The sequence below is a fragment of the Tetrao urogallus genome, assembly GCF_951394365.1.
Source record: "Tetrao urogallus genome assembly, chromosome: 2".
Lineage (NCBI taxonomy): Eukaryota > Metazoa > Chordata > Aves > Galliformes > Phasianidae > Tetrao > Tetrao urogallus.
The window spans coordinates 80,455,292-80,476,420 of record NC_136814.1 but is presented as its reverse complement, the minus strand read 5'-3'; the positions used below and the strand labels follow the sequence as shown (position 1 = coordinate 80,476,420).

At 39.3% G+C, this 21,129-nt stretch overlaps 1 protein-coding gene across 5 annotated transcripts in view; it reads left to right on the top strand.

Annotated features, from left to right (window-relative positions):
• The window catches only part of KCNQ5 (potassium voltage-gated channel subfamily Q member 5), a gene marked incomplete at both ends in the record, with an annotated part of 257,573 nt that overhangs the window by 197,771 nt on the left and 38,673 nt on the right, over window positions 1–21,129 (top strand). For all 5 annotated transcript variants that reach the window (XM_079532686.1, XM_079532684.1, XM_079532683.1 and 2 more), the window contains 2 exons: window positions 14,523–14,698; window positions 15,116–15,241. In XM_079532686.1, the coding sequence (XP_079388812.1) occupies window positions 14,523–14,698; window positions 15,116–15,241 (302 nt within the window). The remainder of the gene's footprint in view (window positions 1–14,522; window positions 14,699–15,115; window positions 15,242–21,129) is intronic.

The window sequence follows — 21,129 nt, the reverse complement described above, 5'->3', positions numbered from 1 at the left end:
AGGAAGCAGCAGTACTCAGGCAGCAGGACCAGGAGAGTCTGTCAGCATGCAGGCATTCCGTAGTGAGGGATCTGATAGCAGACACCTTTGTTCTTCTTCAGCATGCTAGTAGAGCGCAGAGCAAGTCCAGGAGGGAGAGAGGCAGGTCGTAAGGCTTCTCATGTCAGAAACCTCTTCTTCATGAGGAATTTGTTGCCAGAAAACCTCAACCTCATGGTTGTAGGTCCCCTTTATATCCTTCTGCTTCTGCCATCATGGCATTCCTGGGCATTTGAGTAAAAGTCGTGTGCAGCACCTCCTGATATGGCCTTCTTCCTTGAGATAAGCCCCCACAAAAGATTGCTTCCTAGCCATTAAGCTGTTGCTTATCTCTCTCTCTTGTTGCACCTGGCCTTGTCCATCTGTGTCCCTCAGACAAAGGATTTCTCAGCCCTTGCCCAGGCCTTGCTTGGACTTGTCCGTCTGTGTACCCAGCAAGCTTTGAAACAATGACGTAAAAGAATAATCTCTTACAACAGGATGTTCCAAAAGTAATGCCTCCTATTCATTTATATAGAAATGACAACGGTTGTTTATAAAGAGCACCAAAACACTATTAGGTAGAACAAATTCTCAGCTACAAACACTATTTTTCTACAGTCACCACCACTAGCTATGCATTTTTGCCAGTGGCAAAAAAGAGCCTGCATGCCATGCTCATAAAAATCTGTTTGGTCATCTAGAATCTGGCTTGTCTTTCGTATCGCTGTCACCACTGCTGAAACACACCACTTGCAGCTTCACTGTGCACACATCCATTATTTGGTCTCCACAAATGTTCAGCAAGTGTCAGTGAAAGTCAGTGGGTGCCATTTTTAATGCATGGAGGAATTTAATTCCTCGTTGTTTGCTTTGTACGCACTTCCATGTCAGACGCCATGTTGGGTGTCTGCCTCTCTGCTGTCATCTGTCACATGACAATAAAATGTTACTGGTGGGAAGATTCAACCTCTACTGCCATACCACCAACATCCTCCTCTGAAGCCATGCACCAACATAATAGGTGTCATTACTTTCAGAGCAGCCCTCATGCCAACAAGCTGATACTTATTTAGGGGTGCTGAAGCAGCATATGAACATAAATGTCAATGTTAATCCCTTGGCACGGTACATCAGACAACTGTCAGTTCATTTGAGCCACAATTAACTACTCCTGCAGGTGTTTGCTGAAAAAAAAACAACCTTTCTCATATGATAACCCATCCTCACACTCTGAGCACTGATGACGAAATGTGAAGAAGTCTAAGGAGGATTATCTGCTTGGCATGTACTGAAGGAATCTTTCTAGAATAGTTTCAAAGCAGTATGAAAATAGGGAAACTTTAGTGACAAACCTTTGTGCACACTTTTGTTTGTTTTATATTCACCCTGCACCATACAGTAGCGGGCAGTGTGCTTCTGTCTTACGTTTGCTGAATGACTTTCAGCCTCTTTGGTGCTTTCAGTTTGAGTTGCATTATCATTATTATTATTACTTTTTACCTACTTAATGTTTTGGCTTTATTGCTGCCTTTTGTGAAGACTGATCTATTTCTATTCAGGTCATCAGTGCAGGAGCCAGTGTGAGCTAAAAGAAGACTGTAGATACAGGCTTACAAATGCAAGTTTTGCCCAGTGTTACATTCAGAATAGTCAAATTGATTGCCAGATGTCTTCATCCAGCCTTGCAATAAGCTTATAAGCGATTAGAAGGCTTGAAGAATGTTGGTTTCCACAGATGTTTCCATTCTTTTATGTCCTTGTGGAGAGCTGTGTGTTGCCACCAGCGCTGCTAAGGGACTGGAAGCCTGATGGGCACAATAGTCCAGTGGGAATTACAACAATCTCTTTAATGATTGTGCCTTGCATGGTTGCCCTCAAATTGCTGCTGAAAAAAAAATAAAATAACTTGTATACAGGAGGAAAAAATACAGGTTTTAAATTTCTCCTTTTTACAGCTGCTGTGTTAAATAGAGCAATTAGGAAGAATTTTACAATGTAACAGCATTGTTTCATTGTGTAACAGAGTTTAATATATCCCAAGTTTAATACAGTTATGTAGAAATATTTGCATAAATCTAGAAAGCAAGTTGGGCATGTCCTGCACATGTTAATTTCCTCTCCTGTCGACCCACCCCTCAGCACCAAGATGCTAGAACATGAAGTCTCCTCTTAAAGATTACACTTTTTTTTACCTTTAAGATTTTGCTTAAACTCTCCAAAGTAAAGATTTTACATTTCCACTGGGAAATGACAGTGCTGTCTCAGGAGATCTAGGGAACGTGTCCACTAGACCTATGTTAATTCAACACATCAGTTCCAAAATGGTGTAAGTGCTTATTACTGCCTGGCAGAACCATCTGTTCTCACCACAGAAAAAGGCAGCTCTGGATAGTGGCCCACTCGTGCCACCTTGTCCTGGGGTCTGTGACACCCGGAGAGCAGCCATGGGGATAGAATGGCCACATGACCCAGGCCCACCTCTGTCATCTCATCCTGCTTCTGAGACCCACACTGGGAACTGCTTCTTTTCAGATGTGCCCAAGGGATTGCACTTACCCCAAACAAAGTGGCAGGTTGCAAAGACCATCAGATACAGTCCTGAGCTAGTCAGCAACTCCTTCCAGCCAGATGGGGGAATTTGAGAAAGCTGGAGCTAGTACTGTGCTCATTCCTGCTTCTCTTCAGGATTATAGCACTTGTATTCTCCAAAAATAGTCTTGCTAGCACCATAGTCCTTCATGGGCTTCCCACCCACCAGTGTAGACAGCTTCGTTCCTGGAGATAAAGTGGCTGGAAAATGCAGTAAATTCTGTATTTATGGAAACTGAGAAGTTCCTGGAGGTATTCACTCTGCCTGTGCAGCCATGCAGGATGGCTGTGTAGGCTAGGAATGCAAGCTGTGATCAGTCAGAAGGGAGAGGTGCATGCTTCTGGAAGGGTCAGAAAAAACATCTCTTCCAGGTGACACAGAGGGGCCATCTTTCTACCTTCAGCATCTGCACTAGATAGTTCAGCTAGGTCCTGGGCATCTCCTGCTTCCCCCTCAGCAAAATGGAGAATAGATTCCTATATCCCTTTCTCTCTACCTAGACTTTTCCTCTTCCTCAGAGAACACTTATCTCCCCTGATGTTTTCAGCAACTTTACCTCTTAATTTTCCTTACCCGTTCCCAATTAATTTTTGTCTGTCTACTTTCACCTTCAGTTTCTGTTCCCATGGTTTTTGGCCTTTCCACTCCTGTATTGCTGCACTGGCTTTGCTTTAGATGCAACCTGGGAACATGCAAGGGTAGGTCCTGTACGTTTCTTCCTGCCTTGTTGTGGGAGCCCAGTGTGCAGAGCGCTGCCTTCCTACTGGACTGGGCAAGGCAGAAGCCCAGATTGTTTTTTTTCTACATGTGAGCTGCTGCCAGTATCCCCTGAGCAGGTTGTTCATACTTGTTGCTCAATCACACGCTTACATGGGAATTTTTGAAAACCTAATTCCAGTAGTCCATGGTGAAGCATCCAGTCCAATTAATTTTCTCTCGTTATTCTTTTATGTCCTATGGCAATGAATTTTACAGGTTAATTGCATGCTGTGTTGTTTCTTATCAGATATAAATTGTCTTTTGATCTCATTTTTATAAGGAAGGGTAAATAGGAGGCATCCACCAGGCCTTCTTGTCTTTTGCTAGTTTGCATACCTCTATCTGCCATCTCATACTTGTCTTCTGACTAACTGCTCCTGAATTATTTAGTCCTTTCTCACTGCACGTCTTGCCATGCCTGCAGTTATTTTGTGTTTTTCCTACTTGTAACTATGCACATCTTTTACAGTCTGACTTAATGAGGTGGTTATTTATCAGGCGTGTGTCTCACCATCCGTCCTGCTCTTTCCCTCCAGAAGTTCTTCGGTTTTTTCCTTCACAGCAGCAGCAGCCCTTTTCAGGAAGGTCTGCTACCGTGCAGGGGAAAGCCTGAGACATAGTAGAGTAGCCAACATTGCTTTCCCAGTGTTTGTAGGGCATAATTTCTCTGGCATGAAGCAGTTACTGGGCAGAGCAAGTGAGGATTTATGGAAAGGAGCTGCATGTGTTACTTGTGGTTTGTGTCCTTGGTTGGATACAAACTGTGCTGGTAAACAACGCCAAAGATAGGATTTTAAATATCTTTCTGTCGTCCTGTCTTAAAGCCAAATAAAGCTCAGGGTGAATCATTGTTGCTTTCTTCCTTTTGGCAGATGCATATCAATAACTTTAGGATCAATTATTGGAGAAGGCTAATAAAGTATAAATCCATGAAAGGCTGGTAATTGAAGCTAATCTTAGCTTGCAGGAGGCCCTTGGTTTCTTAAGATTTATTGAGCCAGCTGTTAATAATATAAAGATGTTTGCTGAGGACTTATTCAGTCCACAGAAAGAGCGTGTACTCTACAGTGTTATGAACCTTAACTGGTAACTCTACAAAGGAGAAATGTGGGAACATTTGATGTCATTATTCCTATCTGGACTGAATCAAAAAATTAAATTTCAGTATTTAGAGTCATAGAATCACAGAATGGCCTGGGTTGAAAAGGACCACAATGATCATGTAGTTTCAACCCCCCCCTGCTATGTGCAGGGTCGCCAACCACTAGACCAGGCTGCCCAGAGCCACATCCAGCCTGGCCTTGAATGCCTCCAGGGATGGGGCATCCACAGCTTCCTTGGGCAACCTGTTCCAGTGCGTCACCACCCTCTGTGTGAAAAACTTCTTCCTAATATTTAACCTAAATCTCCCCTATCTTAATTTAAAACCAGTCCCCCTTGTCCAATCATTATCCACCCCCATAAACAGTCCTTCCCCTTTCTGTTTTTACAATCCCTTCAAATATTGGAAGGCCACAATGAGGTCTCTCTGGAGCTTTCTCTTCTCCAAGTTAAACAAGCCCAGTTCCCTCAGCCTTTCCTCACAGAGAGGTGCCCTCTGATCATCTTAGTGGTCCTTGTCTGGACTCATTGAGCTACTGTGATGCTTAACCCACTGAGAAGTATTTTGGCTCTTTATAACAGAAGATAAAATGACATTATTTATTATACATTTGTCATAATGGCTTGAAAATGTGTTACTTTTACACAGCAGTGAGCATATACTTTCAGCTTGTGGGCATCTTAATGAATAATATCACTTGATCCATGCTGGAGAATGAAGCTAGTTTCTTATTAGAAACCTTGATTTAAAATGTTAAAACAAAAATCTGACCCATCTTCCTCATTCTGGGTCTTTATGAAAGAATATTTTGTATTTCTGTCAAAAAATAATCACATCCAGTCAGTACTGACTTTTAGAAAATATTCTTTTATATTTCAGAAATTTTTTTACCTACAGATGCCAAATTTGTATTTGGTTAGCTTTGCTAAAGAGTGACTTGGACTTGTTTCTATTTCATTTCCTTTTGTTTGGGAGTAACATATGACTACATTATATGGTAAAGGGTTTTACTCAAGGTGTAGCAAAGATAGACTAAGATGCATGTGAAGAAAGGGATTCACTGGTGCTGCTTGGGGTATTTGAATATAGAGAAAACTTGGGATAGTCTCCTCCCTGGTGTAGAAACAGTGCATGTTTCCTGTGGTTTAAGCAAGAAATCTTAAGGTAATCATTTTTATTTAGAATGGAGTGAAGAAATACTTCAAATGCTGAGCCAGCTTTCAAATGTTTAGCAGCAGTTTTATAACAGGTTTGTTTTGTGTTTCTGCATTCCACTTCCCTTCTTATTTTCTGTTGATGCATATATAGAAACCTGGGCCACTACCTGAAATCATAGAATCATACATAGAGTATCCTGAGTTGGAAGTGACCCACAAGGATCAAGTCCAACTCCTGGCTCCACACTGCACCTGAGATTAACAGTTAAGAGTGCTTATTTTCCATGGCACTGAAAATACGTGAAATATTACTTATTTGTATTATACTGTTACACTTCATTTATATTATTTCATTATTATATAGATTTTACACATCATATAAATAACACCATGTGTTATTTTATACGTGTGTTGTAAATTCTAATGTAATTTATCACAAGTAATATCAATTCCTACTATTTTCTTTCAGCCACAAAATATAAGGTTACATACTGGAAAGCTGCTTGTCTAAACAGATACAGTTTGGCTCTGTTAAATTAACTTGTATTCCAAAGAAATGTCCATATTTCCAGGAAGCCACTTTCATTTCACATTGAAATAATTTGCTTACTCATATGATTCCAGTACATTTCAAATGAAAAATAAAGATGAAGACAATGGTTCAAGACGATTAGTCTCTTTTGATCTTGTCTCTGGGGTAAGGCTCAGCTGATGAGTAAGAAAACCTGAGTTTGTACGCACAGATCAGCTCTAGTGCACTGCTCAGAGTTGAAGCTGGTGACTAATGTAGCCATTGTTGGAAGAAGAAAAAGATCAGTTGAGTAAAAGTTGTTACTTCTGTTTTTCTTAAATTTCACTTCAGTGCCTAGAGAATATTGCACGTTTGTCTAACTTCTTAATTTTCTGTGTACCGTTGCCATGAAGTCCTGTCTTCCTGTTTTTTTAAAGCAATAAAAATCAATTTTCACACTCATCTGTGTTTATCTCTGAAAAGGATCTTGGTAGACAAACCTATTTCATTTTCTTGCTTCTAAAAATACCAAGTAGTTTCACATCTTGAGAAACAATTACAACAGGAAGCAAAATCACCAACATGTTTTGCCAGCAAGGACAATTAAGACAGTTTCCATCCAGAGACTGTCATATATTTGAAAACCCAAAGACCTTTTGGCTGGAGTGACAACAACATCTGCAAAAATCAGCATCATCTATCCCAAGAATTTCCTGAAGATATCCTGCCAATTATTTTTACTAGTAGGTGATGATTAATCATAACCTGTCTGGCATCCAAGCAGAGAGATCTGGTCTCTGACCAGAAAAGAAAAGCCTATATTCAGACATTGCTGAAAGCAAATTCTGCCAGGACTCAATATATTAAGCACCATTATTTTTAGTGTATTCAAAATTCAAAAGTGTCTTGTATTGCTTGTTTTTTTGTTGTTGTTGTTAGTGATGATGGTTAAGCATTTTTATTTATTTAATTGTTTGATTGGTTGTTTGTTTATTTATTTGTTTCAAAGCTGAGATCTTGTTTCTGCAAATCTACTCAGGTTTTTGTGGGAAGTGCAGAACGGAGTTTCCTGCCCTCCCAAATTGCTCTAGAGATGTTCAGGCGATATAATTCAATGGATGACATCAAAATGATTTTTTATAGGCTTAAAAACAACATTGTATCATTTTTCAGAGGGCGAATTCAGGTAACTTAAGAAGACTGTATGTCTCCAGGATAGTCTTCAAAAATGCAGTTTGCAGATTTTGACAATCTTATACAAAATGAACATGGCTTTAGCAATAAATAGTGCTGTTCCTTCCATTGAGACAATTAAAAAAATATGATAACACCCATCATTTCTCTTATTATGGTATCGATTTCCTCTCTATTTGGAGATTTAATTCCAAATTCAATCCTAAAATTATTTTTCAATAAAGATTTTGCATCTTTTTAAGATAAAAATATTGAAAATTCTTTACTTCTGAGGTTAATATTTAGAGGAGGTCATTGGAAGTTCAACCCATATTAGGCCAGATTTTGTTGCTTTAACTATGTGAAATATCCCTCTGATTTTGTAGCAATGGGACTATTCACAAAGCAAAGGAACTGCCACCTGGCAAAAGCATTGCAGTTTGCCTCTTCATAAATTAACTATTGCTGCGTGCTCTAATGCTGGATTTTGTTCTTTGCCTTCTTGAACCAGTAGAGGGAAGTGGTTAATCCCTTGTTTGAAGCTAAAAGCATTGTTGTAGCCAGTTGAGATAACCTTTTCCATTCTGTGACCTTTCCCAACAGGTGCTCAATGAATAATGATACAATTGTTTTCCTCTCTGAATGCCCCTCTGTTTGGCATATTCGGAAGCCTGCCTTAAACTATGGATGTCTTATTTTTTAAGCAAACCTACAGGATCACAAAGTACACCAAGACTGGATATGTTACTGGCTTTGAAAAAGTCTGCTGTTCCTGTAGATGCATTTGTATAAATTTAAGAATCTGGAAAAAAAAAAAAAAACAAAAAAAAAAAAAACCCACCTTATTTTCCTGTATTGCTGCAGGTATAAATCATTAGGCTATATTTTAATTGCCTTAAGCAGCCAATTGATAGAGATAGATCCCATTGAAAATATTTTTGTTATATTTCTGTAGTGTGGCATGCTGGAATATAGTGCTCCAGAATGTGTGTTGTGTTCATCGTGTGCCAAAGTGTCCGATTAAAATTCAAAGTACGTTTCTACATTGGTTAAATGATACTCACAGGCCCCAGCCAACTAGCTGTGGAGATTGTTGCAGAAAAAAAATTGAAGGGAGTTCTGATAATAGCTATAAGCATGATGAAGCACTTGAAAGGACTGGTATATTTCTATGATTCCTATAATAATTTTTTCTATGCGGGTGTTGTCGTAAATCTGGATTCAAACATATTTTAAACCCTTTGCAAGTGGGAATAATTGCTTACTGTGCTGCAGTATGCATATATGAGTGTAACCTGTACCGTTGTCACCATATGGAGTTGACTTCAAAACATGCTTGATGCTCTTAGTAGATTATAGAGCTCAGTAGCTACGTCACAGGATTAAATTGCTTTGTTATCATGAGTAACTTTGAAATTGAGGGTGATTTATTGTCCTGAGAATTATTGATGAGAAATGACCACTACGAGACCTCTCTAAATCATAAATAGTAACTCTCAACCAAGAAAGTAAACCTTAGAAGGACATCCTAAGTGTAGCCTAAATATTATACACAGTTGCCACTGAATTTTCTCTGCGTGTTAATAAAGCTGAAGGCTACATAAATCACGTTTTTCAGATATTCTACTTGTCCCTGCGTTTTTAGAGTCAGGTATGTCCTACTCAAGTCCTAGGTCAGTGCATCTCTGTTCTCTAGTGGGAACAGACACGGTAATTGACAACCATTGCAGTTTCTGCATATTCTTAATTAGTGCAAACTTGTGGCATTTTCTGCAAATTTGTAGCAAATATTTTTTGGAGATATAGTGATGATTCTGAAATGACTAAAAGCTGTTCATTTTCTATTCTGATAAAGACAGTGAAAAAATATTGCAGTGTCCATTTAATCTGTATTGGCTCAAATTGGTATATTTATTTAGAAGGAAAGGACATTCCAACCCATCAGTAGTAAATGCAGACAAAGTATTAAGTGCAGAAAAAGCTGACACTATCTTTTTATTACATTATACTTTGAAGAAGATGCAAGAAAAAGGGAGAAATTGCAGGTTTGTGTAGTAGTTTGAGTGTGTATATGAGCTATGAGTAGGTGAGGAATGCTCATTAATTACATTTTCCATGTTAATTGCAGGGGAGTTGGACTGGATGACCTTTAAAGGTCCCTTCCAACTCAAGTGATTCTATACTTCTATGATTTCCTAACATCATCCTAATCTCATTCCTGTAACTTTAGAGATTGTCCTGATGGTATACGAATCATAGAATGCAGATTAGTTTGGGTTGGAAGGGACCTTAAAGATTATCTAGTTCTGTCCCCCCCCGCTCCCCTCCTATGGGCAGGTTGCTCAACACCCCATCCAGCCTGGCCTTGAGTGCCTCCAGGGAGGGGGCATTCACAGCCTCACTGGGTAACCTGTTCCAGTGTCTCACCACCCTCACAGTAAAGAAATTCTTCCTAATATCTAATCTAATCCTCTTCCCTGAAGAGGAAACCCTCTTCCAGTTTAAAACCATTTCCCTTTGTCCTGTCACCACATGCCCTTGTAAAATGTTCCTACCCAGCTTTCCTGTAGGTCCCCTTGAGGTACTGGAAGGCTGTTATAGGGTCTCCCCAGAGCCTTCTCTTCTCCAGGCTGAAAAGCCCCCAATCTCTCAGCCTGTCCTTGTAGGGGAGGTGCTCCAGCCCTCTGATCACCTTCATGGCCCTCCTGCTCCAATATCTCCATGTCCTTCTTGAACTGGAGGCCCCAGAACTGAATGCGGTACTCCAGGTGTGGTCTCACGAGAGCAGAGTAGAGGGGCAGAATCACCTCCCTCGATCTGCTGGTCACATTTCTCTTAATGCAACCCAGGATACAGTTGGCCTTCTGAGCTGCAAGTGCACACTGCCAGCTCATGTTAAATCTTTCATTAACCAACACTCCAAATCCTTCTCCTCAGGGCTGCTCTCAAGCCATATTAAGGCTTTGGGATGTTTTAGTAAGGTTTCCATGCTCACCCTTTTATCTGTTCCCATCAAATTTTTTAACTGGTGCTGTGAAATTGTAAAGCATGCAATAAGCTCATAGTAGGGACATTGTATTGGAAAAGCCATGACAAATAAAACAACCCATTATGATTATTTGTGAGGCTTCTTTTTATAATTAGGAGTCTCGGTCAGTCCATGACCACAGGAAGTACTTCCTCTGTGAAGTGAGGAACTCAGATTGGCGCATCCTTCATGAGCTACTGCTGCATTTCATGTTCTTACATTACTGGGCTTTGGTCACTCCTTTTTACTTAATGTCACTATTTTAATGAGATTGGACAATATGAAAATGTAATATGTTGTATGCATCATTCTAGGTTCATCAGTTTTCTTTTTTTCTGGGCCCATCAGGTGTTAACGTAGTGACTTTTACCAAATCACTATTAACAAAGCTTCTATGTAATCTTGGGAATTTTGAGCAGCACTGTTTGAAAGGTCTGAAATGAAAGAATACTTCGCATGAAATTTAATTTGAAATCAAGTGTTCAAAACTGAACACTGCAGAAGTTGCCAGGAAGATCCAGAATCTCAGACTGGAGTTAATGAGGGAGGATGCTGCCTGCAAAGATAGTTATTTAAGAGATATCTCTAAATATTGAATAAAATCTACCTCATAGCTGAGGAGATGCTTAAAATTTTGAAAGATCCCAAAATATTAGCTTGAAGTAAATCAAAGAAATAAGTGTGCTTCAGGAAAGAACATCTGTCTTCTAGTAAGTCATGACAGGGATGTTTGGAACTATATTTATTCATATATTTACTCATGTATTCATTCATATTCCAATGTTTCCTGGTGCTTTACAGCAAGATAGGGTGAATCTTTAGTCCCAGTTCAGTTAATCAAAATACTTCTATTTACTTCTATAAAATTAAGATTTTGCCCATAATTCACTTTCTGGCTTTGTTTTTTAGTTCCTGATTTTCCAGTTTTGTCCCTAAAAAATAAGAGGAAAATATTGATAGAATTTTCTTAAAGCCTTCTTAAAATATAGAAATACCATGGAGATTTTACCCATAAGCCAGAGGAAATGACACTTGAGCTATGCTGGATAAAAATGTCATCGGGAAAGAATCATATTCAACTTTTAATTTTCCAGTACAGATGTGCTTAGATAAGAAAGCAATTTTAACGTATTCAGAAGTGACTTTAAACTTTTGCAACTTTTTGTTTGGACTCTGTTTTCATTCCAGGAGGGGTTTATTTTGATTTATCTTACACCTGTTCCTGGCAAGGGACACTACACTGAAATAATCTGCTTGCCTGCCTCCGAGGAAACAGAGCCAGGGAAGGCTGCCTTTGGAAATGGACACACTCTTTCCTTCCCAGCCTGAGGAGGTTTTTTGGAGGAGGAGTGTATTGTGAAGAGGTGAAGAAAATGAGAAAGGTGTGAAAGAAACACCAGTAGACTGGGAAGGCTCTCTTCCCTCCAACTGTTTTTAAGCATGTGTCCAAGCATTTTCTTCTCACCCACTCCCTCATGCCTTCCTCACCACTTTGCCTCTCTTCCTCTCTGCTCTCCATCTTGAAAGGTCTATATGAGTTGGTAATTCCTTTGGACCAATACTAAAGAGAGGGAGAATGAGCTATGCTGCTGTTGGCTTCTTCATCTCACATGGTCAGAAGGGACCAGAGACCTTCAGTGGGGCAGAAGGACAGAGTGCTCCCAACAGATGCTGTGCAGAGCTGGGAGCAGTGAATTAGTCTGAATTTTTTGCAGTGTTATAACAAAAGCTGCCAGAATTCCTGGTATGGGAAAGAATAAGTGAAGGGACAAAGCATTTGCTTTTCAAAAAAAAAAAAAAAAAATCACATTGAAAGCAGCTGAGGGAAACCAAAACTCTCCGAAAGCACATAAATCATTTCTGGACCAAAAACATAATTCCTAATATTTGGATGATATTTTCCAAGTTCTATGACTGTTTTTTCTGGAGTGCACACTGTTTTTTGATAATATCTGATCTGTTGATAGCTTCCCCCACTAATTAGAAATGGCTATTACATAGTGGAGAGCAGTGTGGATCAAGCCAAGCTAAATGTGATGTTCTTCTAGTAACCAGAGATACTCCTCCTTCAACACAGTCCATATTGCTCACAGCTTTTTTGCCCACCCTACATGAGCCTCAGATCCAGATAAACACTCCTAAATATAGAAGATTGCTTGTATGTGCTGCACATCCATACTTCCAGTTGGACAAGATCTAGGGCTTAGTTCAGTGGGATAAATAGAGGTGTCCTCTGTTACATGATATTCCCTGCTCTCTAGCTACTTCTCCAGAAGGGCACAGGCTTCCCAAGACTGAGGGCATATCTACTGGACCTAGTGGATGTCTCAGATACCTTAGGGCATCTCGGATGGCACTGGACAAATAAATTCAGGCAGATGAAACAATCCTCTTTTTGTGCCAAGCCCTGAGCACAAGTCAGCTGAGCAGTCAGCAGGAGCCTTCTTAAGGGTTAGCACACCACACTTAGCTGACGTGATTGCCTTGTGCTGCATGGGGTATAGACACCTGATTCACAACTTAAGACTTTAAATGTCAGTGTGGAACTGAATCCTACTGCACTTCTTTTTATGGTCCACATTAGGATTGTTGACATCTTTAACTTTTCCCGATCGATTATCCTGTTTCTGAATTCTTACCCAGTCCTTCTGCATCTGATTACTATGCTCTTGAGCTCTGCACGGTGCAGAGACACCCCAGGATATATTATCTATTTCTGGCTCTCTAAACTTGTTAGATTTACGTCTAAAAACAAATTTAGTTTTACAGTAGCCAACTATATGGTAGCCAAATATGATCCATCTATGTAGAAGCCAAAATGTCAGAGCAGAAGACAAGCAGAAGGTCAATCCAGGCTTGTATACTTGTCTAACAGCGACATTAGTCAGCAGTGGGTGGTTAGGGAAGATCACATAAGGAGGACAAGCATGCAGTAATATTTCTCAGCCTCTAGTGCCTGATACTTCGAGATTTCCTGAGACAGAAGTAGGGTCTAGGTGTTTATTTGACCTGGATTGTTTTCTCATATGAGATTATCCAGTTGGTTTTGAACTCATGTAAACTTTTATTGGTTTGTGGCAAGGATTTGTGCAATTCTACAGAAGTCTCCTTGAATGACAAAAGTGTCTGTACCCTTAATAGAACGGTAAGATGGCAAAGCCATCTTGGCACAAGGTGAGCGTTATACCTAACACAAAAGAAGTAAAACTCATGTTAGCATGAAGTTCTTATCTGTGAATATGGTTTTAGTTTATTCTTGCATATTAGCATACAAGCAAACAGCACAAAATCTTAAGATTTAAACCATGTACTTTGTTAAAAAAAAAAAAGACTTTAAGCTTTTAAAGGTCAGGAAATTAATGATGAGGTGGTGAAGTAACAGTGTTTTCTCTGTCCTTTTCCACTCTCTGCATACCAGTATGTCTGCCCCAATAATCACAAAAGAACATTATTCCTTCTCACAGTATCCATGTGCCTTCACTGTTATCTTCTCATCTCCCTTTAAATGCTGTTCTGGCTCAAAGGGCAGTTGGCTGATTAGTTCATGCAGAACAAACTCGCTCTCACAGTTTGAATCTGTGACCTGAAGAAATAAATCCTAACACTTGCTAGGCTGCAAAAAACATCTTGCCAAGCTGCCAACTATAAGAATGCTTCTGAGTGCCCAGCACTATATTTTTTCCTTTCCAGGAAATGGTACATCAGAGGAGTTGGGTCCAGAAACTATATGACTGAACAGTGTTTGTACTCACAGGAAACCAATAAGTCTGATTCCACTGGATTCTCATCACTGAGGCAGCTCTATTTTTTTCTTCTTTTTTTTTTTCTTTCCTTTTCTGGCTTTTCAACAGGAAAGTTGCTATGTGAAAGGGGAAAACATTCAAGACCATCTACTAATTTGTTCAGGTGCTACACCAGTCTTCAAAGATCAAACATGAGGATCCTTCAAATCTGCTCCTCTTATTCATATGTTTTCAAAATGACTGCCATGAGTTTTCACCCTAGAAATCTCTCAGGGCATACTCTGCCTCCAGCCCTCACTTCACATCCTGTCTCAAACAGAATTCTCTGCTTTGGATTTCCACCTGTAGTCTCTCTTTTGTCCCCAGTCAGCTCATGAACAATACATGTTATTGATTGGTACATGGACATTAATGTTTTCTATAATGTATTTCTTTCAGACATCATTGTTCTCATCGCTTCAATAGCAGTTGTTTCTGCAAAAACTCAGGGTAACATTTTTGCAACATCAGCACTGAGAAGTCTTCGTTTCCTACAGATCCTTCGTATGGTGCGCATGGACCGAAGAGGAGGCACTTGGAAATTATTAGGTTCAGTAGTTTATGCACATAGCAAGGTATGTAATCATAAGTGCTGGTTTTGAGGTCTTCACTGGATTCAGCAAGAATCCAAGGAAATAAATACTAACCAATTCTGAGCAGAATATCTAGAATTTCTTGAAATGACATCAGTTGTATTGAGCATTGATGCAGTTATGTGAGGCCATATTAAATACTGAAAGGTTTTTGAATGTGTTGAAGATGTTGGATTTGATGTGCTACTCTAATTCTGCATACACTAGTGAAGTTCCTAGTGCATCAAAGGAGTAGATTTGGTCCATTTTTAAAGAAAATTTGCATCAGCAGGGAAGCATTTGACTTTTAACTACTCAAATGCCAAAAAAAGTATATAGATATTTTTACTGTGTCTTTCTTAAAGTGCCGTTCTGTTCAGTCATTCAAATGGATATTGATCTCTGCTTTGTTTTATCTAGGAATTAATCACAGCCTGGTACATAGGATTTTTAGTACTCATCTTTTCATCTTTCCTGGTTTATCTGGTGGAAAAAGATGCAAATAATCAGTTCTCCACATATGCAGATGCTCTCTGGTGGGGCACAGTAAGTACACAAAAAAAAATATGCACTGCTTCGTGAGTATGCTAGGGCGCTTTGGATTGCACCTGCTGTTGATTTTAACTTGGTGAGATGTTCTGTGAATTGTTTCCACTGGCAGAAAGCTGGTCTCAGAGTCTCCCTACACCTAATCCAGCTATTCATTTGTACATCCATAGTTCATTTTACTCCATCCTACAGAACAGCTTTTTATGAGTTTCTGCTGCAAATCAGATCTCTGAACCTCCAAGAGAACAAAGCATTTTACTTTTTAAGCCAGATATTTTCATTAATACATTTTGTAGTAATGTCCCACAAAGACCTGCTTTGATCCAAATGAGATCTATAAGCTGCAGAGCAGGAAGTGTCAGGGAAGTGGGAATAAAATTCTTACATCAGCTTTGCAGTGAAAGGAGGTGTTTTTTCACTGCCCTTAGAATGAAGTTCTTTTTCCTTCCCTGTGCCTTGAGGACAAAAAGGCAAGAATAAATATTCTTATTCTGGTTCAGCAGTGTTTTTTACAGGTGTAAAAGCCCTGATTTAGTTGAGCGTTTAAGGTCTTGCTTAACTATCAAATCAATTACTTTGTTGAAACCTGTGGGATGTATGTACATGCCTGACTGCTTTTCCAAAAGTAGGAGGATTATATGAATGCTTATATGTTTAAATAAACCAGGCTTTAAATGAACAATGAGGTAATGACGACCTAGGTGTCTAAGTAGTTGATTTATTCCTTTATGGCCCAATGTAAAGCTTTTTTTTTGCTTTTTTTTGCTTTCTTTTTTTTTTTTTTTAAATATGCTCTGTAATGAGCTAGACCTCTGTACTATGTGGGAGTTACTTGAACAGCAGCTGGAATACTTGCCCCAGCAAAGCCTATTGCAGAGCTGTTGCCAAGCAGTAAAAAAAAATGTGGAAGGGTTTGGATGTTTTGGGATTATTTTTTTTTTTTTGTCCTTCTGTTTCAGTAGAACAAACACCATGAACTCTGATAGTGTCTCGATAAAGAAATGATGCCTCAGTGAGATCATTAATGCTGGCATAACCAAGAGCACTCATTAGTTTTCCTGGGATAAGGATGAGAGCTGAAGCAGCCTTTGCCGCCTTTTCTGATCAGAGAGATGCAGAAATGACGATTTCTGTTTGGACTCTGTTTGGATTCAGTAGTATTTGCAGACTCAGAGCTATTCAAAAACTTTTTCCAAAATTTCCAAATCTTTGAGAAGTATTTTTAATAAGTTTCATTTACATTCTGAGCCAAGGTCAGGGTCATTTCCTATTAGTATAACTAGCCTCTGTGTTTGAAATTTGTTCATCCTAGGAATAATCATTTGTTACATATCTTCTCTAGTATTGTTGTACTCGTGCACAAAACTGGGGAGGTAGGAAAAGCAGACCTAATGGCTCTTATTTGCACATCTACAAAAGGACAGAAATATTTTTCCTGAAACTTGTTTAAGAGTGTCAAGGCAAAATCTCTAATAGCATACACACTTCTACTCTGTATTGTGAATGCAAATAAGATTCACATTGTCTAAAGCCATCAAAGCAGGTTTTGCCCTCAGTCTCGCCATAACTGTTTATTTCGTGAGTTCTGTCTGTAACTGAAACAATTCATCCCAAGCAGAAGGAGGTTCACTTTCTCCAAAAGCTGAGGTTCATCAGATTTGGCTTACGGCTTTCCGAAGCTTCTGGCTTGGGATGCCAGTGACCTTCCCTTTGGGTACCCAGTCTCCAGTAGTCTGCAAACATAATTTTCCTTTTTTGTTTGGCAGCGAGTCCTGCAAGAAGCTCTCTGTAGGTCATGCAGGTGGGATGTTGTGTCGCATGGGTCTGAGAACGTCTGTTTCCAGCCACTCAGTTTCCCAGGAAACAACTCCTATATGTCTGCAAAGCTTTGTGTGACTTAGCACTGGGTAGGCAGAGACTTGGGGCTTAGCACAGGATTGCACCCGTCTGCCAGCAGGCACTGGTGAGGGGACGCAGACCCACAAGGAATGGGAAAGACTCAGCAAACCCTCAACTCCAATATCCAACTGAGGCTCATGTCAGATCCACATCTTTCCTCCTGAGCACCTCTAACAGCAGGAGTATGATCTTTGTTTTAAAATTTGCACTTTTGCACTACCTGCTGACTGTTATTTTTTTAAGGAAAAACCCTGCTAAGAAGTAATCATTGTATGAAGTGGTGCTTAAAATATTTTGTATACTATGAAGCTAGAATGTATGACTCATAGGTCAGATAAGTAGTGCAACTGAGAAAATAGGAATCTTTTCTTGACATCAGCAGGTAAAACAGCAAATTATAATCAAAAATCTGAAAACAATCTGTATTATATATTTCTATACCTTTCCTTGTTTCCCCCAGGGTGTGACATGAAATACATTTAAATTTTTAATGTACTTAAGTGCACAACATTACTGAAAAATCTGTGTTCTCCTTTACCTGTTATCTTTTCCATTTTAATAATAGTATTTTTGGTATAATATGTAAAACAGTATGTGGGAAATGCATAACGTGCTTCTTAGTCACGAGTTGTTTTTACTGCCAGAGTAACCCACATGCAGATTTTGAAAAGGTCAGATTCTGTGGCATTCTAGGGGAAATCAATGCTTAGTCCCATTGATTTGTTTATTTGCGAAAGTTGTTCTTACTTAAACCACCAAATTCAAGATTGAATTCTGTGATGGCAGAAGTAGAAGAAAGAAAAGATCACGTGGAAGTCAGGCACAAACTATCTTTTTAAATTTCAAGATTTTAGAAGCACTTACACTCCTCTCCCGGTCCAGACCCAGCATGTGGCAATTAGCATTAATTCCAATTATTTGAGGGTTGTACCATGCGAAGGTCATTTCATGAATTTCATTTTTAAAGCCCATAGTTTTGCACTGAGACAAAAGACAGGATATGGCATACTAATTTGCATCTGAATACTGCTCCGTAGTTGCACATTGTACTGCACCACGTGCAGTGTAAGCATCCTGCTAATGTTTCTACTGCGAATATTCTTATGGTTGGAGTCCCCATGGTGCTGCTCAACATAGCCTTAAGTGTGCACTGTATGAAGAGTTCAAGCTCAGAATTTACTAGAAATGGTTTAACAGAAAAAAAAAAAAAGTAAACTGTATGGGAACAAAAAGTCTGTAAAAAAAAATTGTGGATCTTTCAAAATCAAACCTTACATGATTTTCTGAGAAGTGTTAGCCGTAGCTAGAACTGATCATGTTCATAGCAGCATTTTGTTTACTTTTACCTGCAAATGTGATGCAATTGGAATTTCAGTCTCTCCTACACATTTAACAGAGTTTCTTTTAATAAAATATTATTTTCTACTAGTATCCAGTAGTTACAGTTACAGTTGGATACAGAATGGCTCTGGCACTCCACAGTGACCTGTAGGTGAACAAAACAACTTAAATGAATAATACTGTCACAGTTACTAGCTCAAATGAGTCAATATTGATGGTGTTTTTCAAATTTAATGTGATGGTAGTCTGAGCAAACTAAATTTTTTTCGGTTAATTGATGTCAGGTAAAGATTCAAAAGGTAAGTACTGCTATCAGAACGTAAAGTTATGTCAGAAAAAATATTAGGGAAGAGGGAAGCCCTCTGGTCTTATCTCATCTGATTGAAGGTACCTAGGTTATATAAGCTCGTTCATTACTGTATTGCCTCACTTATTATTAGCACATTTATTAGTTCTAGCAATGAGATATAATACAAGTTCTGTCACAGTGTTTTTTGAGACTAGCTGTGTTTCTTGCTTTATCTGTCCAATCCTGCATTTTAGGATATGTTGAGTTACATGCTCAAGAAATCTTCCTTTCCATTATGTAAGTCTAGGTGACTAGATCATGTGAAAACACCTGAACATTTTGTGTTTCAAGCTAGGAGAAATGAATCCTAACAAAGAAACTAAAATGTTTGGTTTATTTTCCCCTATATAGGCTGTGGTAAGCAAACAGACACAGGGCTGTTCAGCAGGTATCCCCATACTTTGGTTTCCCTTTTATTGTTTCTTGATCCTTTTTCATCACGTTCCTCTCTCAGCCCCAGCCTCCTCCCAGATCAACAACTCATCCCTTTTTACTTTCATAGGCTTGTTACACCCATACTCAGGTTTTGTATTTTTTTGATACTGTGTTCTAGTCACTCTTGGTCTTGTACAATATTAATGCTGTAGTAACTTAGGTATTGTTGTCTTTGCAAGACTTGAATTCTTCTGAAGGTCCCCGGTATTCTCCTCTAGTTATCTTTGAACTTAAGGTCATTTCTTCCTTAACTCCCCATGAGATCCAACATTCCCTCATAGTACCAGCTGTAACTTTTGTCAGCATCTTTCTTATCAGTCACATCTCATCATTTCTCATGTTACTGTGGTCTCACGTCCAGTAGCTTTCCACACTGCACTCAATTAATGTTACCCCAAGATTATGCCATTCAGAGCCTTATGTTCATTTATTTGCTTGCAGTAATAACAAAGATGATGAGGTTTATTTCTGAACTGGATCATGTGGATATCTGGGAAAATATTTTCTTAGTTGTGTGATCAGAGGAATATAAAATCAATTTGTTTGGTGTCAAATACATACATGGTATGGCTCTGATACCCGTGTGTCAGTGTAAAGACCATCCTGAGATAAAAGAGCCCAAAATGAGCAACAAGCCACTGATATGCGTAGACATCTTCATGACCTAAAAGAATGGGAATAAAGGCTTTAAAATGATTGTACTCTTTTCTTTGGAGAAATCCCGTAGATACATTCTGTAGGACTGTTCCTGGTTTTGTGTAGCTCTCAAGATCAAATCTCAAAGGTTCAAGTTCATCTTTTAACAGTTTCAGAAGATGCTAGGTGACAATATCATTAATATGCAAAGGCACTGAGGTCTGTTTTCCTTCTTGTCAGCCCAGGTAGGAGAGATCTCTCTACTTTCCTGCATCTAGAAGAGATAGGGAGCTGGGTAGAAGCCAAGTAACTGGGCTCATTCCAGAGCTGCAAAGTGCTTCATGATGATTGGTCTGGAAATGAATTTTGAGGAACTTATATTCAAAGGATTCATTTGTTCAAGTGCTTCATTATTCTCTGAGTCTCAATAGCTTCAGACATATATTCTAAACTGCTCCCCTGAGATTAAAGTTTGATTGACAGAGGATAGATAAAATGGATTTAGAGGCACTTGCTCTCTAATGCTGAGTTGGGAATACCCTTGCTAAGCAGAATAAAACCAAACCAAGCTCCTCTGCAAGTTCAAGATCATGGCTGCAACATCTCACTTCTGCTGGAAAGAAAAGGGATTGCATTCTCATCTTCTTTGTTATCACTCAGTCTCAGTAAAGGCTGGCTTTCTTTGCCTGCCTTGTGCAGACTCTGATGCTTGTTAGATGTCTCTGTGAGCTGAGCCAACTCACCAAAACAAACCACAGAAGAATATGGGTAATTCTGTTTTCCTGGGTTGGAAAGCTGGGAAAGGGGGATGCAGGCAGAGAGGGCAGAAAAGTGAAGAGAAGCAAGACCTGATAAGCACCCAAGGATGGAAAGCTATGTGTCCCTCCAGGCCAGCATTACTACCTTGAGACTTGGTAACCACTTGAAATTTCAGCTGCAGAGATATTTCAGCTCACTGCCTTTTAGTCACTATGGCTTTCTGAGGGAAATTACATCCGCAGTTTGTTCCCAACAATGGGAGCAATTAAAGGCACTGTTTACTATCTAAGGAGCCTTAAATAGTTGAAATCTAATTACTTCCAAAAGACTTTCCTTCTTTTGTCCTGTGGTGACCCCTACATTAAATAGAATTGCTTGGCTGTCTTTCATAGGAATGAACTTTGAGGAAGCTGGAAGCAAAATATTGTCTCTAGAAGGCATTTTCCTGAAGAATTCATTACTGCCA